The sequence below is a fragment of the Musca domestica genome, unplaced genomic scaffold, assembly GCF_030504385.1.
Source record: "Musca domestica strain aabys unplaced genomic scaffold, Musca_domestica.polishedcontigs.V.1.1 62, whole genome shotgun sequence".
NCBI lineage: Eukaryota > Metazoa > Arthropoda > Insecta > Diptera > Muscidae > Musca > Musca domestica.
This window is the reverse complement of record NW_026712369.1, coordinates 3,579,692-3,602,788: the sequence shown is the minus strand read 5'-3', so window position 1 is coordinate 3,602,788 and position 23,097 is coordinate 3,579,692. Positions and strand designations below refer to the sequence as shown.

The following is a 23,097-nucleotide window of genomic DNA, read 5'->3' as shown; positions in this document are numbered from 1 at the left end:
GATAGAAGAACCTTAAAAATATTTTTTTAAAATCCACCTTGATTTAAGGTCCTTGATAAAATATTTTTCGAAAATCCACTTTGATGGAATGTCCTTGGAAACTATATTCTTCAAAAATCTTCAAAACTGCAAGGTCCTTGAAAAAATATTCTTCGAAAATCCACATTGATGGTCCTAAAAAGATATTTTTTAATAATCCACTTTGATGAAATGTCTTTGGAAAAAATATTCTTCAAAAATCCACGTAAATGCAAGGTCCTTGAAAAAAAATCTTTATAAAATCTTCGTCGATGGATAGTCCTTGAAAAAATAGTCTTCTAAAATCCACGATAATGGAAGCTTCTTGAAAAAATATGTTTTAAAAATCCATGTAGATGGAAGGTCCTTGAATTTTTTTAAATCCACTTTGATAGAACGTCCTAGAAGATATATTCTATAAAAATCAACGGTGATTGAAGGTCCTAGAAAAAATAATCCTAAACAATCCAGGTAAATGCAAGGTCCATGAAAAAATATTCTTTGAAAATCGATGTTGACGGAAGGTCCTTGTAAAAAGTATTCTTAAAAAATCCACTTTGATAGAAGATCCTTAAAAAAATATGTTTTTAAAATCCACGTTGATGGAAGATCCTTGAATATTCTTCTGATCCTTAAATATTCTTTAAAAAATCTTCGTCGATGGATAGTCCTTAAAAAAATATTTTTCGAAAATCCACTTTGATGAAATGTCCTCGGAAAAAATATTCTTCGAAAAACCAAGTAAATGCTAGGTCCTTGAAAAACAATTCTTTAAAAAATCTTCATCGATGGATAGTCCTTGAAAAAATATTGTTCGAAAACGTTAATGTAAGCTCCTCGAAAAAATATTTTTTGGAAATTCACTTTGAGGTCCTTAAACAATACTTTTTTAAAAATCCTCATTGATGGAAGGTCCTTGAAAAAATATTCTTTAAAAAGTTTTTGTCGATGAATAGTCCCTAAAAATATTTTTTCAAAAATCCACATTTATGCAAAGTCCTAAAAAATATTGTTTTAAAAAACCACGTTATTGCAAAGTCCTGAAAATATATTCGTTGGAAATCTACCTTAGTAAAAGGTCCTTGAAAAAATAACCTTTAAAAATCAACGTTTGAAGGACCTTGAAAAAATATTCTTTAAAAATTCACGTTGACGGAAGGTCCATAAAAAATATTTTTGAAAATCCATGTTGATGGAAGGTCCTTGAGAAAAATATTCTTTGAAAATCAACGTTGATTGAAGTTCCTTGAAAAAATATTCCTAAAAATCCATCCAATATTCTTAAGATCCTTGAAAAATATTTTTTAAATATCGACCTTGATTAAAGGCCCTTGAAAAAATATTTTTCGAAAATCCACTTTGATGAAATGTCCTTGGAAAAAATATTCTTCAAAAATCCACGTAAATGCAAGGTCCTTGAAAAAAAATGATAAAATCTTCGTCGATGGATAGTCCTTGAAAAAATATTCTTCGAAAATCCACGCAAGCTTCTTGAAAAATTATTATTTTAAAAATCCACATTTATGGAAGATCCTTGAAAAAATATTCTTTAAAAAGTTTTCATCGATAGATAGTCCCTGAAAAATATTTTTCTCAATATTTACGTTGAGGTCCTTAAAACAATATATTTTTTTAAAAATCCACATTGATGGAAGGTCCTTGATAAAATATTCTTTAAAAAGTTTTTTGTCGATGGACAGTCCACGTTGATGAATAGACCTTGAAAAAATACTCTTTAAAAAATCTTCGTCGATGGATAGTCCTTTAAAAAATATTCTTCGAAAATCCATATTGATGGTCCTTTAAAATATTTTTTTAAAAATCCACATTGATGGAAGGTCCTTGAAAAAATATTTTTTAAAAAGTTTTCGCCGATGTATAGTCCTTAAAAAATATTTTTTCAAAAATCCATATTAATGCAAAGTCCTGAATTTTTTTTTAAACCACCTTAATGCAAATCCTGAAAAAATACTTTTTAAATATCCACGTTAATGCAAAGTCTTGAAGACATATTCGTTGGAAATCTACCTTAGAGGAAGTTCCTTGAAAAAATATTCTTTTAAAATCCAGGTAGATGGAAAATCCTTAAAAAACTCTTCTTTAAAAAATCCTCGTTGATGGAAGGTCCTTATAAAAATATTCTTTAAAAATCAACATTAATTGTGGGTCCTTAAAAAATAGTCTTTAAAAATCCAGATATATGGAAGGTCCTTGAAAAAAACTATTCTTTAAAAATCCTCGTTGATGGAAGATCCTTAAAAAATATTTTTTAAAAATCCAATTTGATCGAAGATATTTGAAAAAAATATTCTTAAAAAATCCACTTTGATGGAAGGTCCTTGAAAATATATTCTTTAAAAATCAACGTTGATTGGAGGTCCTTTAAAAAATATTTTTTAAAAATCCACGTTGATGAATAGTCCTTGAAAAAATATTTTTTTAAACAATTTTCGTCGACGGAAAGTCCTCGAAAAAATATTTTTTAAAAAATCTTCGTCGATGAATAGTACTTACAAAACATATTCCAGATAATTGCAAGGTCTTGAAAAAATATTCTTCGAAGATTCACGTTGATGGAAGGTCTTTAAAAAATATTTTTTGAAAATCCACTTTGATGAAATGTCCTTAAAAATATTCTTTAAAAATTAAGGGTGATTGAAGGTCCTTAAAAAATATATTTTTTAAAAATCCACGTTGATGGAAGGTCCTTGAAATAATGTTTTTTAAAAATTGTTCGTCGATGGATAATCCTTGAAAAAATATTTTTTAAGAATCCACATTAATGCAAAGTCGTGAAAATATATTCGTTGGAAAATCCTCGTTAATGGAAGGTCCTTAAAAAATATTTTTAAAAATTCTTGAAAAAATATTAAAATATCAATGTCAATAAAGTGTTGCCACATTGGCAAATCGATGTCAAAAATTATGAAACATGTTGCATACTTTTAGGCAACTATAAAGTAGTGTTTATTTTTAGTCGCATATAATCCGCTTCATTAACTATATCGTACCAAGGCTTCTTATTATAATCGCTGGTCTTTGGGTGAATTCTTACTATTTTTTGCTTGGCTGTAATCATTGCCTACTTTTAGGTCCATATATGAAATACAGCCTGTTTTCTTGAATGTATCCTGATATTGTCTTTTAAAGGACCAGTTTTTCAGTCTTCCTCCGTAATTTGGTTAAAATAATTTTTGAAGTTTCTCCAAGTCCTGTAGGTAAACTACGAACAAAGCACATAATTATCCACATAATTATGACAGTCTACGCCCAAAAATATTCTCCAATTTAAAATTTTGAGATTAGTGTTGCCATATTTGCAAATCGATTATTTGTGTTTCAAACTCTATAATTTATGTTGCATAAATTTAGGTAACTATAAAAATTTTTGCATACTTGTAGGCGCATGTAATCCATTTTATTAAATATAACGTATCAACATTTCGTTATAGAAATCGTTGCCTACTTTTAGGTCCATATATTAAATATATCCTATTTTATTGAACATACCCTGTCATTTTCTTTTAAAGGATCGGTTGTTCTGTTTTTCTCCGTAATTTGATTAAAATATTTTTTGAAGATTCTCCAAGCCTCTATTGCCTACTTTTAGATCCATATATCAAATATATCCTATTTTAATGAGTATGCCCTGTCATTGTCTTTTAAAGGATTAGTTGTTCAGTCTTCCTCCGTAATTTGATTAAAATAATTTTTGGAGTTTCCCCAAGGCCTGTTTTTTTTGTCTTTGTTTTTTGGTAAAGGTGAGGCTTTTTTTTGGGAAAGGCAAGAAAATACGTTTTTTAGCTACAATTTAACCGAAAACTGTCGATATAAAATCCATTTTCAATGCCCACTTCCATTTTTTCACTCCGATAATATCCCTCAAAATGGAAGTATAGATGGCGTTCGTTAAAAATATAAGGCCTGTTTTTTTTTTTTTTTTTTTTTTTTTTTGTTTCTTTGTTTGTCTTTTTTTGGTAAAGGTGAGGCCTTTTTTTTGGGAAAGACAAGAAAATACTTTTTTTTTGCTAAAATTTAACCGAAAATTGTCGATATCAGATCCATTTTCAATACCCACTTCCATATTTTTACTCCGATAATATCCCTCAAAATGGAAGTATAAATGGCGTTCGTTAAAAATATTACGGATTGTCTTCGTAACGCTTCATACTAACCTATACCTCCAAACTGAAACTTAAAGCGCCCATAGATGTCGTTCAGATATTTTTCCTCCTTGATAATTAAGATTATAAATTATTCGGAAAAAATTTATACTACCTACCCTCTTTCTCCCTTCCAAATTCCCTACCTTTTCTTCCCCATCTCAAGAGACTTTTTGTCGACGAGTAAAGTAACCAAAAACAAAATACCCTCAATTCTAAAATTCCATTTAATCCATTTTATGTTCATCTAAATGGCATGTTGTTGTTATGCTAATCATTGCATATTTCTGGGCAACAGATAAATGCATTAATCTTAGCCCCATTATGAACAGCATGAACAGTGTGACGTAAAGGGGGGGGGAGAGAGAGAGAGGCCATTCTATGGACATTTCACTGCAACAGAGAGTGAATAGATTGGCTCTACATCACACACATACACACACTCAAATGCTTGTGTATGCTGCCTCGATTATAAATGAGAATGCCATTAATCAAAAGCATACTTTCAGGAGTAACTGGTCAAAACGATGCAATTATAATTTTATTTCAATTTATTGCCATTAAATGGCAGAGGAGAAGTTTGAATAGAAATTTAAAAGGAATTTTTATGGCATTTCATTGGAAAATCGGGTAATTTTTTGATGCCAAAAGAAAAATCAACTTCTACGAATATCAAGATTATGCGGTTGCCAAAAAGCTTTCAAAACCAATTTTTCTATTGAAAGAATAATCGCCAAAGGAAGAAAGCCAATCAAAAATTCAAGTGTTAAATAGAAAAATTTGTCATGTTTCCAATAAAAAAAAAAACAAAGAATAGAAATGTCAGACATAACTTGAGAAAAAAATGAAAAATAGAAAAAAAAATAAAAATAGATAGAATGATGCTACTGTTGAATGTCTAAAAAGGATTGTAAAGGGGGGTATAACAAAGAGAAAAAAGTGGTCTTGGGTGGGGGCAGAAACCATAAAATGAATATCTCGCACCATACTCTCTCGCCCATCTCTTGCTTCCCCCCGCATAGCTGGCTGCCTGGCTGGCTGTAAACAAAATGATAATTTATGGTTTTGACAGTTACTGAAGCATAAAAACGTTTTAGTTACCAGGATATGCAGAAGATAGAGACAAGCACACACACACCCTTCTATAGCTTGAGCAGCAAGAAAAAGGAGTGTTGAGGTATGGCAAAAGAGGAGGAGCAAAGGGGGAATGTTTTATGTAGTTGGAATGTTTACAGTTTGGTAATTTGTTTTTGAGGTTTTCGAATCTAACACCCCTCCCCCCCCACTCCAGACTCTTCAACTCGAAACCCAAAATTTCCAAGCCGATAAACATTGCTGCCAAACCGAAACTCACATTAGTAAAGTATACTTTTAGGTGGAAAATGAAAAACTGTTTATTTTGCCCCCTCACCCCTCTTCCTTATTTTTAAGAAGCCGAGAGCAGGGCGTGACTTCAGCAACAGTTTCAAGAATTTATGATTTAATAAATATTATTCCAAAAAACATAGTAGTTGGCAGAACTCATAAAAACTGAAATCTACTTCTTAACATCATTTGTTGTTGTCTTTCTAAATCGTGATCATGGCTGTAAATTATGTCGTACTTAAACATAATTTGGGTTATGTTGGAGATTATTTACGGAATTTTATCGTCTTGCAAACGATTAAAGACAAATTAAGAAGATTGCGAAAAGCAAGGGGGAAATTAAATGTACTCGAGGGAATTAAAACGCTATTGGAGTGTGGGGCATACTTTTAGGCTAGGTAGTGCAAATGGGAAGAAATTATAAATGGTAGGTGATGAAAGATTTGGAGTTCAAGCCTGAAAGCGACATAAAAGTTCGTTTTAGGCAAAGGGTGTCAAGAGAAGAAATATTCTACACAAAATTTCGCTAATAATCTCAAAATAAACCATATGTCTAGGAACAAGAGAAAAGAAGGTAATGTAATCGATATTTCCCAAAAAATATATTCTAATTTTTTTTTATCAATTTTTCTTTGGACTTTTTTTGACTCGACACCTGAAAGTAACATAAAACTTCGATTTTGGCGAAAGGTGTCAAGAGAAGAAATATTCTACACAAAATTTCATTAATAATCTCAAAATAAACCATATGTCTAGAAACAATAGAAAATAAGGAAAAGTAATCTATATTTCCAAAAAAAAAACCGAAAATTATTTTCAAATTTTTCAATTTTTCTAATTGACGCCTCAAAGTTTATTTTAGGCGAAATTTGTCAACTGAAGAAATATTCTACACAAAATTTCACTAATAATCTCAAAATAAACCCTATGTCTAGCAACAATAGAAAAGAAAGAAAAGTGGTTTAAAAAAAACGAAAATTGTTTTATAATTTCTTTGATCAACTTTTCCTCGGACTTTTTTCGAATTGTTACCTGAAAGTAACATTAAATTTCGCTTTAGGCGAAAGGTGTCAACGGAAGAAATAATCTACACAACATTTCACTATAAATCTCAGAATAAAGCATATATCTGGGAACAATAAAAAATAAAGAAAATAAATATAAATTTTCATACTTCCCAAAAAAACAGAAAATATTCCCTAATTTTTTTACCAATATTTCCTCAGACTTTTTCGAATTTAAGCCTGAAAATAACATTAAATTTCGCTTTAGGCGAAAGGTGTCAACTGAAGAAATAATCTACACAACATTTCACTATAAATCTTAGAATAAACCCTATGTCTAGGAACAATAGAAAATAAATCACAATTTTCACACTTTTTTTCGAATTCATGCTTGAAAGTAACATAAAACTTTGTTTCAGGCGAAGTGTGTCTAGAGAAGAAATATTCTACACAAAATTTCACTATAAATCTCAGAATAAAGCATATAACTGGGAACAATAGAAAATAAATCTCAATTTTCATACTTCCCAAAAAAACTCGAAAATATTCCCTAATTTTTTTTTACCAATTTTTCCTCGGACTTTTTTCGAATCTAAGCCTGAAAGTAACATTAAATTTCATTTTAGGCGAAAGGTGTCAACAGAAGAAATAATCTACACAGCATTTTACTATAAATCTCAGAATAAAGCATATATCTAGGAAAAATAGAAAAGAAAGAAAATAAATCTCTATTTCCACATTTCCAAAAAAACACTGAAAATATTCCCTAATTTTTTGATAAATTTTTCGGATCAATTTTTCCTAAGACTTTTTTTGAATTGACACCTGAAAGTGACATGAAATTTCATTTTAGGCGAAAGGTGTCAATTGAAGAAATAATCTACACAAAATTTCACTATAAATCTCAGAATAAACCCTATGTCTAGAAACAAAAGAAAATAATGAAAAGTAATCTACATTTCCACCGTTTCCAAAAAAAAAAAAAAAAAAAAAACACAAACACGGACTTTTTTCGAATCTAAGCCTGAAAGTAACATAAAACTTCGCTTTAGGTCAAAGGTGTCAACGGAAGAAATAATCTACACAAAATTTCACTAATAATCTCAAAATAAACCCTATATCTAGGAATAATAGAAAAGAAAGAAAAGTAATCAACATTTCCACTGTTCCCAAAAAAAAAATCGAAAATATTCCCTAATTTTTTGGCAAATTTTTTCTCCGACTTTTTTCGAGTTGATGCCTGAAAGTAACATAAAACTGCGCTTTAAGCGAAAGGTGTCAACTGAAGAAATAATCTACACAACATTTCACTATAAATATCAGAATAAACCATATATCTAGGAACAATAGTTTTTAAGAAAACTACGTTCGAAATGTCAGCACCATAAGTGAAAAATATGTGTTTGCTTTTTTTACTATTTATTTAACACACTTCCAATCTAAGTCAAAATCTTCCATTATGCTTCATTTTTTGAGAGAAGTGTCAAAGGAAGAATTATTCTAGATCAACTTTCATTGAGAGTCTCTGAACAAAAGAACTTCGTATATTCAATATGTACCATAAAAAAATATACTCAATTTTTGTTTTTTATTTCTGAAAAAATTAGCACTTTTTCCAAATTCGCCGCTAAAATTGATGATATTTTTTCATGGTAAATATTGAATGTACAAACTTCTTTTGTTCAGAGACTCAAAATGAAATTTTATCTAGATTAATTCGTCCTTTGAAACTTTTTCCAAAAAATTAAGAATAAAGGGAGATTTTGGCTTAGATTGAATAGGTGTATAGTTAACAGTACAAAAAGCAAAGACATAATTTTCACTTTTGGTGCATACATTTCGAATGCAATTTTCTTAAAAACTATTGTACCTAGATGTATGGTTTATTTTGAGATTTTGGGTGAAATTTTGTGTAGAATAATTCTTTCTTGAACAACTTCCGCCTTAAAAGAAGTATTATGTTAGCTTCAGGCCTTAAATCAAAGTCCTATAAAAATTGATAAAAAAATTAGGGAATATCTTCGGTTTTTTTGGAACAGTGTTGTCAATATTTTTTTGCTATACAATGGAAATAGAAATATCTTTTCTTTGGTGACTTATAGTGAAACTTGATGAAGAATATTTTTGTCTTTGACACTTTCCCCAAAAAATTACGTATAAAGGGAGATTTTGGCTTGGATTGAATACGTGTTAAATTATCATAAAAAAACCAAACACATTTTTTTCACTTTTGGTACATACATTTCGAATGCAATTCCCATAAAAACTATTGAACCTAGATTTATGGTTTACTCTGAGATTTATAGTGAAATTTTGTCCAGAATAATTCTTCCTTTAACATCTTCTGCCTAAAACGAAATTTTATGTTACTTTCAGGCGTAAAATCGAAAAAAGGCCGAGAAAAATTTATCAAAAAATTAAAAAGCATTTTCGTTTTTTTTTTTTTTTTTCGTAACATTGACGTCAATATTTTTTTGATATACAATGAAAATATAATTTTTTTTTTCTTTGGTGACTTATAGTTAATTTCGATGAAGAATATTTTCGTCTCTGACACTTTCCCTAAAAATTTACGTAAAAAGGGAGATTTTGAGTCGGATTGAATACGTGTTAAATTAACAGTACAAAAAAACAAACACATATTTTTCACTTGTTTACAAAAATTTCGAATTTAATTTTCTTAAAAACCATTGCACCGAGATATATGGTTTATTCTGAGATTTAGGTCGAAATTTTGTGAAGAATATTTCTTTTTTTTTAACAACTTTCAATTAAAAGGAAATTTTATGGTACTTTCAGATTTAGACTTTTGATGTCTTCTAAGACATAAATTAGAATTTTATGACAAATAATTTTATAGAATATTTTGAGCTGCTACGATCCCGTTCAAATAGAGTTTTTAACCATTTGTTTAAAGAAAGGACCAAAAAGACCGCTTTTTTACTCGCTAGAGGGTTAAAATGCAGGACCCATATATTCCTCGTATTTTTATCTGCAATATTGCCGAAGAACTATATACCTAAAATGTACGGATAAATTAAATAGATTGATAAAATTTTACTCAAATGTATATTATGTCTGCAGGACTTTTGGTATTGAAAATGGGCCATGTAGTTCTACGTTTTGGTATAGCCCCCACATAACGGTGCCTCCTGATATTCGGTTATTTGATGTTTTGAGCGATATTTTTCACCGGAATTGTTTCAAATTTGGTATTTGAAGTTCGTAATGAATACTACAGCCTATGGCAGAAAATTGTCTGTGCATGTCCACGTCTTCGTATAGCCACCATATAACGGTACCTCCCGATATTCGTTATTTTGATGATTTTAGCTTCATTATTCACCGGAATTGTTTCAAATTTGGTATTTGAAGTTTGAAATAAATACTACAGCTTATGACGGAAAATTGTCTGTGCAGGTCCACGTCTTCGTAAAGCCCCCATATAACGGTACCTCCCGTTATTCGGTATTTTGATGATTTCAGCGATATTTTTCACCGGAATTGTTTCAAATTTGGCATTTGAAGTTTGAAATGAATACTACAGTCTATGACAGAAAATTATCTATGCAGGTCCAGGTCTTCGTATAGGCCCCATATAACGGTACCCCCCGATATTCGGTATTTTGATGATTTTAGCGACATTATTTACCGGAATTGTTTAAAAATTGGTATTTAAAGTTCGAAATAGATACTACAGCCTAAGACAGAAAATTGTCTGTGCAGGCCCACGTCTTCGTATAGCCCCCATATAACGGTAGCCCCTGATATTCGATATTTTGAGGATTTTAGCGACAATATTCATCGGAATTGTTTCAAATTTAACATTTGAAGTGTGAAATGAATACTACAGTCTATGACAGAAAATTGTCTATGCAGGTCCACGTCTTCGTATAGTCCCCATATAACGGCACCTCCCGATATTCGGTATTTTGATGATTTTAGCGACATTATTCACCGGAATTGTTTTAAATTTGGTATTTGAAGTTTGAAATGAATACTACAGCCTATGACAGAAAATTATCTGTGCAGGTCCACGTCTTCGTATAGCCTCCATATATGGGTATCCCTCGGTTTCCGATTTTTTTTTATTTCGCATTTGAATGGCTTATGACAAGTGTTACCCATGCTGGTCCATTTCGTCGTATAGACCCTAATATAGCAGCTTCTTTCGGTATTTTTATGATTTCATCAGAATTTTTTTAACCGATTTTATTTATTTATTTCTTTTTTTTTTTTTTTGAGAATTTCCAAATTCGTCCGAATGCACACTAGGTCAAATGACCACTTTTTCTGTGCGAAATTAATTACAACTAAAATATTGTACTATTTCAAACTAAAATGAAGGAAAGCGTTAAAGAAAGTGTAAAATCAGTAAATTACAAAAAATACATGACTTAGCATACATAAACCAGACTTTTTCGCCAATTTTTTAAATAGTCATAGTGATAAATGTAGGTGCTCGAGTGGTTTTAGAATACATTGTGCAATCAGTTTGATTTTTGACACAAGTTATTAACCGATTTTTTCTACCACAACTGCATTTTAAAATACAAGCAGTCATCTCCCCCTCCTCCTTAAAATTAGTCACATAATCACCATCTTGAGAAAGTAATGAGAAAAGTACTATAATTTCAGTTTCTTAATTTACTTTCGCGGCGTATTACATTATATTTGTCTTTTGTAAAATTATTTTCCAAAAAAGCTAATGTCTCATCTGCAGAAAATAAAATTGGCTTTGTATTTGTTTCAGCACATATCTTTCTTATTTTTGAGGGCCTAGTTAGGCATACTAAACTTTCTTTTAGAACAATGTTGCTGCTACACGTACTAGTAAGTTTGTTTCGTTGTTTATTGAGTTTGAAAGCTTGAATGCTTCTTTTCTTTTTCCATATTCACTTTTGTTGCAAAATTGAGCTTTTGGGTGACCAACAGCCGAAGAATTGACTTTTGCAGTTTGTTTTTTAATTTCGAAATTAATTTTATCCGTAAGCCAATCACAGTTTTCCAATCTAAATTTGTCAGCATTCTTCCCAATTTTTTTTCATATTTTTCGTATTTTGATGTTAAAGATTTGCAGAACAAACGCGTTTTTTCTTTCCCGATTTTCATTGAATCTTCGGAAATATCGTCAGCACCAATTTTGTTCACGACAAAGTTGACAACATCTTGCTCAGCTTGTCCTTTTGTGAACATTCATGCAGTCAAACTTCAAACAACTCTCATTTTGTTATAGCATGGTAACCTAGAAAAAACGATTTTTCTTGAAAAGCGCTAAAAGGTGCGGTTTATAGTAAAGTAGAATCAATTAACTACATCTTAATTGAATCATTTCTATTTACTTTTTGTCTGCCGAAATTCGCCGAAATTTGTAAAGCTTACATGAACTCGTAATTTAAAATCACTCAAACAAATTTGAGGTTATGTAAATAAGTCAGCATTTATTTTTGTAAATAAACGATATCAACACTTTTTAATACCTGGGACATAAGTACTCACTAATAATTTTGTCTTCCATTTCAAAATTTCCGTCATTTATTTCAATTGGATGAAAAACAAGCATTTGAAACTTTAGAAAATAATAGGCTGCGCAAACAGTCTTTCAATAACGTGTTACATGTGTAACTTTGTTTAATTGCTGTCAAGCGGTGCTTGACATTTTACAAAAACAAAGTGAAGTTTATGTTATTTTGGACTATTCCCTACATGGTGGCTTCAATGATCAGTGTAAAATCGCCCTTACGAAATTCGACTTTCGCACAGAAAAAGTGGTCATTTGACCTAGTGTGGAATGGTGAAGGATATTCAAAGTTCGACCCGGCCTAACTTACAGTTTTTTTTTTTTTTTTTTTTTTTTTTTTTTTTTGGCACAATTTAACCAACTTCCGGCCTAGATTTTTTAGACCCGTATCTTTGTGGATATATGTCTTGATCTATAATTTATTTTGTCTCTTTTTCCGGCTTTCCTAGTTAACAGAGCCCCAGGAACCTATCTCCCTGTCTTTTCTTCCTTCATTTCATCTTTGATTTTGAATTTCTAATTCAAAACCTCATCTCCTTTCAACAAAATATTCCATTACTGTCCTTTCTCTTTGCCTGGCAAAAGTTGTGGAAATTTTTTTTCTAAAAGTAATTTTCCATATTCCATGAAGAAAATATGCAAAAATAATGATGATGCCTGAGATGTGATGTGATTCAAGCCCTAGTCATTGGACATGTCTAAATGGAAATTGGGAAACATTTTTTTTTTGTTTTTGCAAAAATATGTTTCATAATTTCCATTGATGATGAGGATATTTTGCAGAGATGCTGTTGTTTTTTTTTTTTTTTTTTTTTTTTTTGTGGGAAACGTTGTAATATGCTGTTCAGCATTATGGCAAATATGTAAATTTAGATATGGTGGTGTTTTTTGCCAGCCAAGATAGTCGGCCGTCGGACCAACAACAGCTGTGGCTCTTTCTTATTTTGTCATTAAATGTTTTGGCCTTAATTCGCTGTTCACTGCCTGTCTCAGCTGTTGCCAGTGAAATGTAAACATTTTGTTTAGGTTTTGTTTTTTTATTGTTTTATTTTTCATATTTTTCCTCTCTGTGGTTGTTGTGAAAAACAACAACAACAACATCATCTTTCAGAAAAATGCAAATGTAATCTTCAACGACAGGCAGACAGACACCCAACCTCGAATCACTGAAACGAAAAAAGCCCTCCTCTTTATTCGAAGAACGTAACCAAGTTGTTACTACAACTCAAGGTTTAATTTGTAGCCTACCTTTAGGCGGTTATTAAGCAAAACAAAAACATTGCCATGAAGCAGGAAACTGAAGAACAGAAAAATATGTTTGTGATGATGAAAACAAGGAGACATGAAGAGTGGAGTAGAACGAACCAAAAACAAAAAACAAAAATGCTTAAATGTGGGGTTTTCATGGCTTTCAATGGAAAATATGGAAAAATGAAAAGGAAAGTGAGGGACAGTGGGACCAATCCCAAATTTTTTTCAAAAAAAAAAAAAAATAACAATCGTAAATGAAAAATAAAAATAACAACTATGGGGAAGAGGGGCTATGAAAATGAAATTGAGAGACAGTGGGAAAATTCCCAAAAATTTTTCAAAAAAAAATAAAAAAAATTATTTTGAAAATAAAAAGAGAAATTAAAAATAATTAATTTCATGTTTTTCAATGAAAAATGGGGCTATGAAAATAAAAGTGGGAGACAGTGGGACCATTCCCAAAAAATAAAAAAATTAACAATCGTCAGTGAGAAATAAAAAAAACGATTCAAATATGGGGTTTTCATGGTTTTCAATGGAAAATATGGAAAAACGAAAAGGAAAGTGAAGGACAGTGGGACCAATAACCAACATTTTTTGAAAAAAAAAATAACAATCGTAAATGAAAAATAAAAAAAAAGATTCAAAGTATGGGGGTTTCATGCTATTCTATGGAAGAGGGGCTATGAAAATTGAAAGTGAGGGACAGTGGGACCATTCCCAAAAAATTTTGCAAAAAAAAAAATATTTTGAAAATAAAAAAAGAAATTAAAAATAATTAATTTCATGTTTTTCAATGAAAAATGGACTGTGAAAATGAAAGTCAGAGACAGTGGGACCATCGCCAAAAATTATTGAAAAAAAAAATAACCGTCAATGAAAAGTAAAAAAAAAACGATTCAAATATGGGGGTTTCAGATCTTTCAATGGAAAAAGGGCTATGAAAATGAAAGTGAGGGACAGTGAGACCATTCCCAAAAATTTAAAAAAAAAATATTTTGAAAAAAAAATGAGATATAAAAAAATGATTCAAATATGGGGGTTTCAGGTCTTCCAATGGAAAAGGAGATATGGAAATAAAAGTGAGAGACAGTGGGAAAATTCCCAAAAAATTTTTAAAAAAAAAAAAATTATTTTGAAAATAAAAAGAGAAATTAAAAATAATAAATTTCATGTTTTTTGATGAAAAATGGACTGTGAAAATGAAAGTGAGGGACAGTGGGACAATTACCAATTTTTTTTTAATTAACAATCGTACATGAGAAATTAAAAAAATTATTCAAATATGGGGTTTTCAAGTCTTTCAATGGAAAATGGGGCCATGAAAATGAAAGTGACTGACAGTGGGAAATTGTACAAAAAAAAAAAAAAAAAAAAAAAAAAAAAAAATTAAAAAAGCTTTAAGTGCGGCCGGGCCGAACTTTAAATAACCTCCACCATTTGGTACAAATTTGGCAATTTTCAAAAAAAAAAAAATCCTGTTATAATCTTAAAAATACCGAATGCCTATTACGGCGACGTGTACCTGCATAGGCAACTTTTGTCATAAGTTATTACAATATTTAAATGCGAAACTTGAAGAAAAATCTGTTTATAATGTCGCTAAAATCATCAAAATACCGAATATCGGGAGGTACCGTTATAGGGGGGCTATACGAAGACGTGGATCTGCAAAGACAATTTTCTGTCATAGGCTGTAGTATCCATTACGAATTTCAAATACCAAATTTGAAACAATTCCGGTGAAAAATATCGCTCAAATAATCAAAATACCGAATATCGGGAGGTACCCTTGTATGGGGGCTATACGAAGACGTGGACCTACATGGCTCATTTTTTGACATAGAATGTGGTATCCATTACGAACTTCAAATACCAAATTTGGAACGATTCCGTTAGATAATGTCGCTAAAATCATCAAAATACCGAATATCGGGTGGTACTGTTATATGGGGGCTATACGAAGACGTGGACCTACATGTCTCATTTTTTGACTCAGGATCTAGTATCCATTACGAACTTTAAATACTAAATTTGAAATAATTCCGGTAAAAAATGTCGCTAAAATCATGAAAATTACGAATATCGGGGGTACCGTTCTATGGGAGATATACGAAGACGTGGACCTACATGGTTCATTTTTTGACTTAGGATGTAGTATCTATTACGAACTTCAAATACCAAATTTGAAACAATTCCGGTGAATAATGTCGCTAAAATTATCAAAATACCGAATATCGGGAGGTACCGTTATATGGGGGCTATACGAAGACGTGGAGCTGCATAGACCATTTTCTGTCTTAGGCTGTAGTATCGATTTCGAACTTCAAATACCAAATTTAAAACAATTCCGGTGAATAATGACGCCAAAATCATCAAAATACCGAATATTGGGAGGGTACCGTTATATGGGGGCTATACGAAGACGTGGACCTGCACAAACAATTTTCTGTCTTAGAGTGTAGTATCCATTACGAACTTCAAATGCGAAATTTGAAACAATTCCGTTAAATAATGTCGCTAAAACCATGAAAATACCGATATCGGGAGGTATCGTTATATGGGGGCTATATGAAGACGTGGACCAACATGGCAGATTTACAGTTTTATGCTTCAGTATCTATTACGAACTTCAAATACCAAATTTGGAACGATTCCGTGAAATAATGTCGCTAAAATCTTCAAAATACCGAATATCGGGGGGTACCGTTGTATGGGGGCTATACAAAGACGTGGACCTGCACAGACAATTTTCTGTCATAGGATGTAGCATCCATTACGAACTTCAAATACTAAATTTGAAATAGTTCCGGTAAATAATGTGGCTAAAATCATCAAAATACCGAATATCGGGAGGTACCGTTTTATGCGAAGACGTGGAACTACATGGCCCATTTTCAATATCCAAAGTCCTGCAGACATAATATACATTTAAGTAAGATTTTATCAATCTACTTCAATTCGTACGGAAGCTAGAGTGATTTCCACAGACGGACGGACATCGCTAAATCGACATAGAAATTTATGCTGATCAAGAATATTTACTTTGCGGGGTCTAAAATGTATACTTCGAGGTGTTACAAATGGAATGACAAACTTAATATACCCTCCATACTTTGGTGGAGAGTATAAAAAAAATCTTCTATTATGGAGTTGTCATGTCTTTCAATGGAAAATGTGCTGTGAGTGAGAGAAAGTCGGAAATTTTTCAAAAAAAAAAAAAAAATAAATAAATAAAAAAACCTTTAAAAAATCAGTCAGTCGGGTTTGCCGACAGATGTATACCCTCTGGCAATGTTCGATTATTTAAATATATTTTGACTTTCCGTTATGATTATTGAAATTGTTAACCCTCTATTGGATTAGGTTCCGATGGAATGGGCCAATATTGTCAATTTGGTATCGGACCTAAATAAATATGATATAAATATTGTGACTGGCCAGATTTGGACTATATCGATTACTTCCTTCGCCTTATATGAGATGTGTGATAATTTTTTAAAAATCTTAAAATGTGCGTGCGGTACCATACACCTCTCGACTAAAGTATTCCATTTTCACACTTTATCTGAAAGAGGTAAAAATATTGGCAAGGGCAAAATTACAAGAAAATCGAACATTTATGTCGAATTTTATGCGGAATCATAAATTCCGATAAGTTCTATATTTGTCTCAGGTTTCTGGTTGAATGAAATATTTAGATATAGGAAGTTGTAAAGAATCGCTGACTTGTCTCGCAAGTTATGCCAGATAAAATTATAAAAAATGGTGACACTTTGTGGGGGGAGGTATCAGCAACAATTGACCGAAATATGCCATCTTCACATCAGACCTTGTGCTAGTAGAAATTATGGGATGTGTGAAATATAAGGAGAACCGGATGCTTATTTCGGATTTTATAATCGTTTTGATTATTCAAAACTTTCACCCTTTTTGAAGGAAGTACCAGAGGGAATGGTCCGATCTCTACCTTCTTCTCAGCAGATATTGTGTCCATGGAAATATTGATATGTACCACTTTATGAGCTTCAAGGATATTAAAAATTTTGACCATTTGTGGGGGGAGGTATCAGCAGCAATTGACCGAAATATCCCACCTTCACAGCAGATCTTGTGCTAGTGGAAATAATAGGATGTGTTAAATATAAAGAGAACCTGATGCTTATTTCGGATTTTATAAACGTTTTGGTTATTCAAACCTTTGGTCTTTTGAGGGGGAGGTACCAGAAGGAATTGTCCGCTCTCTGCTATATTTTTAACAGATCTTGTGTTGATGGAAATATTGAGATGTGCCAAGTCTTAATGGATTCGAATGTTAAAATCGTGATATGAATTTCATGGATATTCAAAATTTTGACCCTTTGTGGGGGAGGTATCAGAAGGAATGCTCAGATCTCTACCATCTTCACAGCATACCTTGTTTTAGTAGAAATAATGGGATGTGCAAAATATGAAGAGATTTTATAATCGTTTTTGGTTATTCAAAACTTTGACCCTTTGTGTGGGAGGTACCAGAAGGAATGCTTCGATCTCTACCATCTTTATAACAGATCTTGTGTTGATGGAAATATTGAGATGAGCCAAGTTTGAATGGAATCGGATTTTAATTTCACACTTTTAGGAGCTCTATGGATATTGAAAATGTGGACCATTTTGTGGGGCAGGTACCAGAAGTAGTGAACCGATATATCCCATCTTAATACTAGACCTTGGCTTAATAAAAATATTGTGATGTGTGAAATTCGAAGACAATCGGAATTTTACATCATATTTTATAAGAGTTATAATTATTCAAAATGTTGATCCTTTGTGGGACTGGTACTTGATGGAGTGAATCGATATTGTCCATTTTCGCATCTGACATAGCACTAATGCAAATATTAGGATGTGCAAGGTTGGAGCAATTTCGGATCATCCTTTCTCTTTCTGTGCTGTAAAAAATTTGAAAATGTCAACTTTATGTGGGGGAGATTCCAAAAGGAGTGCACGGATATTGTCCATTTTCTCACCTGACCTAGCACTGATGCGAATACTAGGATTTGGAAAGTTGAAGCAAAATAAAATTATCGTTTCTCTTTCGGTGCAGAAAATATATTTTTTTAAAATTTCCACATTTTTTGGGGGAGGTATCAGAAGGAGCGGAATGATATTGCCCATCTCCGAACTCGATCTAAGTTTGAGAATAATACTACGATGTATTAAGTTTGGGTCAAATCGGATACTCTCTTCGAGAATTATCCTGTGCCAAACAGACAGACGACGGATGCAAATACTAGGATTTGTGCAGAATCGGATCGTTCCAAAGGAACTCGTCCAAGTTTGAGAATAAAATTACGATGTTCCAAGTTTGGATCAAATCGGATACTCCGAGAGTTATCGTAGCCAGAGGGACGGAACGACGGACATCGCTAGGCCGACTCCAAATGTCCTGAAACGGATTTGGTCCAAAGAGACCTAGGGTCTAAAATCGTTATATCGATGAGGCACTATTCGGCCGTATCAAATGATATATACCCTCTCTTGCCATATTGCTGAGGGTATAATTTAAAAAAATAAATAAATAAAAATATAAAAAAAAAATAAAATTAAAAAAAAAAATAATAAATAAATAAAAAATAATAAATAAATAAAAAAATGTTAATTTTTTCATATCTAACAACCAACTTAATACGATTTTTTTCATGTTTCAAGGTCCCACTGTAATTTTCCCTCCAGGAAAAAAAATAATGGTTTTGTTTCCAACGAACTTTTTTTTAATTCTAGCCTTGGAAAAGGTCCAACTGTAATTTTCTTCCTAAAAAAAATAATGGTTTTTGCTTTGAACGAAGCATTTTTTTTTAATCCAGCCTTGAAAAAGGTCCAACTCTAATTTTTTTCTCCCTCGAAGAAAATAATGGTTTTTGCTGCTAACCCAAAAATTTTTATAAATTCCAATTTAAAGTCTTTTAAAAAAATACACGTTGTAAATTATGTATATAACCATTTACATATGTATGTAATAAATGTATTAACTAACCACACATATTTTTGTCTCTCTTCTCTTTTTTCTCGTTCTTCTTCTCTTAATATTTGTGATTTTTTTTTGCTCTTCGTCCAAAAAATTTTTTGGTGTTTATTTTCTTGATAAAAAAAATACAAAAATATTTATAAACACACCACACGCACACACACACAAAATGTGTAACCAACCAACCATGAAATCCTCCTCCTCCTCCAAACAGTATCAAGGAGACAAGCACCAATTAAAAAAGCTAACAAAATACGCTCAAAACAACCAAGGTTATCGAAGAAAGTTAAATTCATAAGTAAGTACAAGATAATTATAGCAATTTCGTTTTTTTTTGTGAAATAAAAAAAAATTGTAAAAAATTGTGTAAAAAAAGTTGGAAATAATCATTAACCTCGAAAAAAAAAACTTCGAAAGCTTAAAATGAATCACTAATGATGCCAGAGATGTAAAATTAAAATTTTAATAACACTCAGTACACTATTGTATATTTTGAAGAGCGCCGTCTGGTTGTTGATATTTTGGGGAACATGAATTTATTTGAGATGTCGAATATTTTGATATGTAAAATATGTCTACGAAATAATAACATCGAAAACAATACTCTGTGTTCCAAATGAGCGCCACCTATTTGTCAAACGGATAGTTATATTAGATGTCGTATATTTTATTGGGCATACTTTGAGGCGGGAGAAACAACAGCATTTAAAAAAGCGTCAACAATTATATTGGCATTCGAAGTCATCGAAAAGTTTCAATCACATTCCCCAAAAAAATATTAAAAAAAAAAAAACCTTTAAAAAATATTTTAAAAAGTCTTCATAAAATAAAAATCTAAAATCATTGAATTGACCTGTCCTTCAAAAAATTTAAAAATATATATATATATATATATTCGAATAAAATGCTTGAATAAATATTTAAGAAAATCTATAAAAATATCCCCCCGTGCAGTACCTTTTGCTCTAATGAGCTCCATTTAGATGTCGAACGAGTGTTCAACTAATGTGTCGCATATTTTTATGGGCATTGTTTGAGGCTGGAGGAATATGCCATTGAATTTAAAAAACTCACTCTTATAAATAATAGCCCTAGAAAAAATATATTTAAAATTGTATCGATAGTCATTTAAAAAATATTTTAAAAAGTTTTAAAAAAGAATTATATTTCTTTAAAAAAGTTTAAAAAATCTACTGAAAACATCTACAAAAAATACTCCTCAGTGCTAAACTCTTTGTTCAAAGGTGCGCCGTCTAGATGTCGAAAAAGTATTTATCTGCAATTATCAAAATATACTGATTATCAAAATTACTTTGGGGCGGGAGAACACTTCAGTACAGCAGTTACAGCTCTGAATGACATTATAAAATGAATAAAAATAAAAAAAATAAAAAAATTAAATTAGAAAAAAATAATAAAAATGAAATGTTTAAAAAAAAATAAAAAACAACATGAAAATCAGAAAATTGGATTCGTTCTTTAAAAAATCTATTCCACTATTTTCACAACACTTTGCAATTATTGGTGATAGTCCTTAAAAAAAGAAAGAAAAGAAAAACACAAATATAGATTGAAAAGTCCTTTGAAAACAATTTAAAAGCTTCTTTAAAGTATATATAAAATTACACGAAAAAATAACCCTCAGAACAGTTTTATAGGTTATAAGAATAACCATCTTGATGTAGATATTTGGAAGTCTATAGGATTTTAAAAATCCACGAAAAATCTGTAAAACAAATCCAAGAAAAATTTACTCTCAACACACCATTGCATGTTCTAAAGAACGCCCTCTAGATGTAAATATTTCGCGAACAAGTATTTATCTGAGGTATACGGTGCATACTTTGATGCGGGAAAAATGTTAGTAATTTAAAAAGTGACCATGATTTCAAAGCGTAAAAATTTTAATTTGTTTAAGAAAAAGTAGTGCATTCAATATTAAAAGTGCAGCTCTGTATTTTATAACGAACATCTGGCTGTAGATAACTGAAAGCCTTTGCAGTATTTTATTCAAAAAATTTACAATTATTAGTTAAATAGTTCTTCATAAAACCACGATTAAAGTTTTTTTAAAAAAATATAAAAACAAACTCGATTATAGGCCTTCAAAACAATCCTCAGTACAGTACTGTATTTTATAACAAACGCCCTCTAGAAGTAAAAAAAATACGAAAGTGATGTGAATACTTTGCTGCGGAGATAACACTTATTAACTTTAATTTGGCTTAAGGTCAATTGAAAAAATCAGTGTTTTATTTTTATTTTCCGATATTTCGACTGTTTTCGACTGGGAAAATTTTTTATTGAGAAAAGCAACAGAAACAGAAATACTCGTAGCTTTAATTGACCTTTTATTTAATAATTGATGGTAATATTAAAGATTCACCATAGTAACCCTCATACTATCGCAAATCTGAAATTTAAAGAAAAAAACCGAGATATTTGCTATTTTTAATAATTTTTTAAAAATCCATGAATACAATTCTTCAAAAAATAAATTAATATTAACGATTATAGACCATCAAAGAATTTTTAGAAATCATTTCAAAATATTTAAAAAATTAGCGACTATTATCCTTTATTAGTCTATTAAATATTTTGAAAAATCTTTTAAAACATCCGTCAGAAAAATAAATCTAAATATAATTCACAAAATTCTGGAAAGAAAGATATTAAAATGTATCAAAATATTAAAAAAAGGATCACGATTGGAATCTGAAAATTATTTTTTTTTTAATAAATAGCACCATCTATACCTCAGTTGATGTGATTTTAGTTGCCAAGGAAATGCTATCTTTAAATCAATTATAAAAACTTAATCCATAAAAGTATTTCTAAAGTAAACGATTATGGTTCTTCAGAAATATTCTAAAAAAAATCCAATATTAAAAAACACCTCAAAAATGATTCAGATTTCCAAAAATTAATATCACATTCCTTCAAAAAACATTTCAAATAGAAATAAAATTTAATCTTTCAATATTTAAAATTTAAAAAAAGATCACGTTTGGATTCAGTTCACGCTTTTTAATGAATAACGTCATCTATACATCAGTTTCTGTGTTATTTTAATCTGTAAAAGAACACCTATAAATTAATTAAAATTTTGAATTTAAAAACAGCATGGATTTTCACTTTTCAGACTTTTGCTTAGCAACAGTCGACTTTTAAGCATGTTGCGACGAATCTTTTTTAATTTTACTCAAAATTGGATCTCCAACAATTTTTTTATACGGATGAAAAGAGTTGAGTAAAGAATAAAACTGGCTTATTAAATTGACAATAGTAGGAACTTGCAAAATGCATTCTTTGATTAAAATATTCCTGCCTCAAGAAGGTTAAAATATTTACATAGCATTGTAATACGCAACGCCATCTACATTTAATTTAAATATTTTTTGGGAAACTTGGAACAATTTTTCTGGAATTGTTACCTTGGCACACACAATGGCTCCGGAGCATATTTTTTTAAATAGAAACTGATAAATAAAAACGTCAAAATCTCTTATTTACAAATTGGAGGGGCCATAAAAATAAACAGAATCGTGAATTTCCATAACATTATTAGAATGAACGCTCCATATATTATTGGCTATCCTGTGCACTTTTCTTGACCCTTATTTTATCATTCCCAAATGTCAAATGTTCCTGGTAAGAAAAATCAGTGGCTTATGAGGTTTAAATATTTTCTTGGCAACCTTAAGAGAAGCGTCATCTGTTTCATAAAAAGAATTCAATGTATCCATGACATTATTGTAAGGGACGTCA

At 30.8% G+C, this 23,097-nt stretch overlaps 1 protein-coding gene across 6 annotated transcripts in view; it reads left to right on the top strand.

Moving 5' to 3' along the window:
* LOC101890538 (stathmin) overlaps window positions 1-23,097 on the top strand; it is a 380,557-nt gene that overhangs the window by 269,276 nt on the left and 88,184 nt on the right. For 5 of the 6 annotated variants that reach the window (XM_005183153.4, XM_005183152.4, XM_059129524.1 and 2 more), the window contains one exon: window positions 19,544-19,627. The exons of the other annotated variant lie outside the window; for it this stretch is intronic. In XM_005183153.4, the coding sequence (XP_005183210.1) occupies window positions 19,544-19,627 (84 nt within the window). The remainder of the gene's footprint in view (window positions 1-19,543; window positions 19,628-23,097) is intronic. 6 annotated transcript variants of the gene reach the window in all.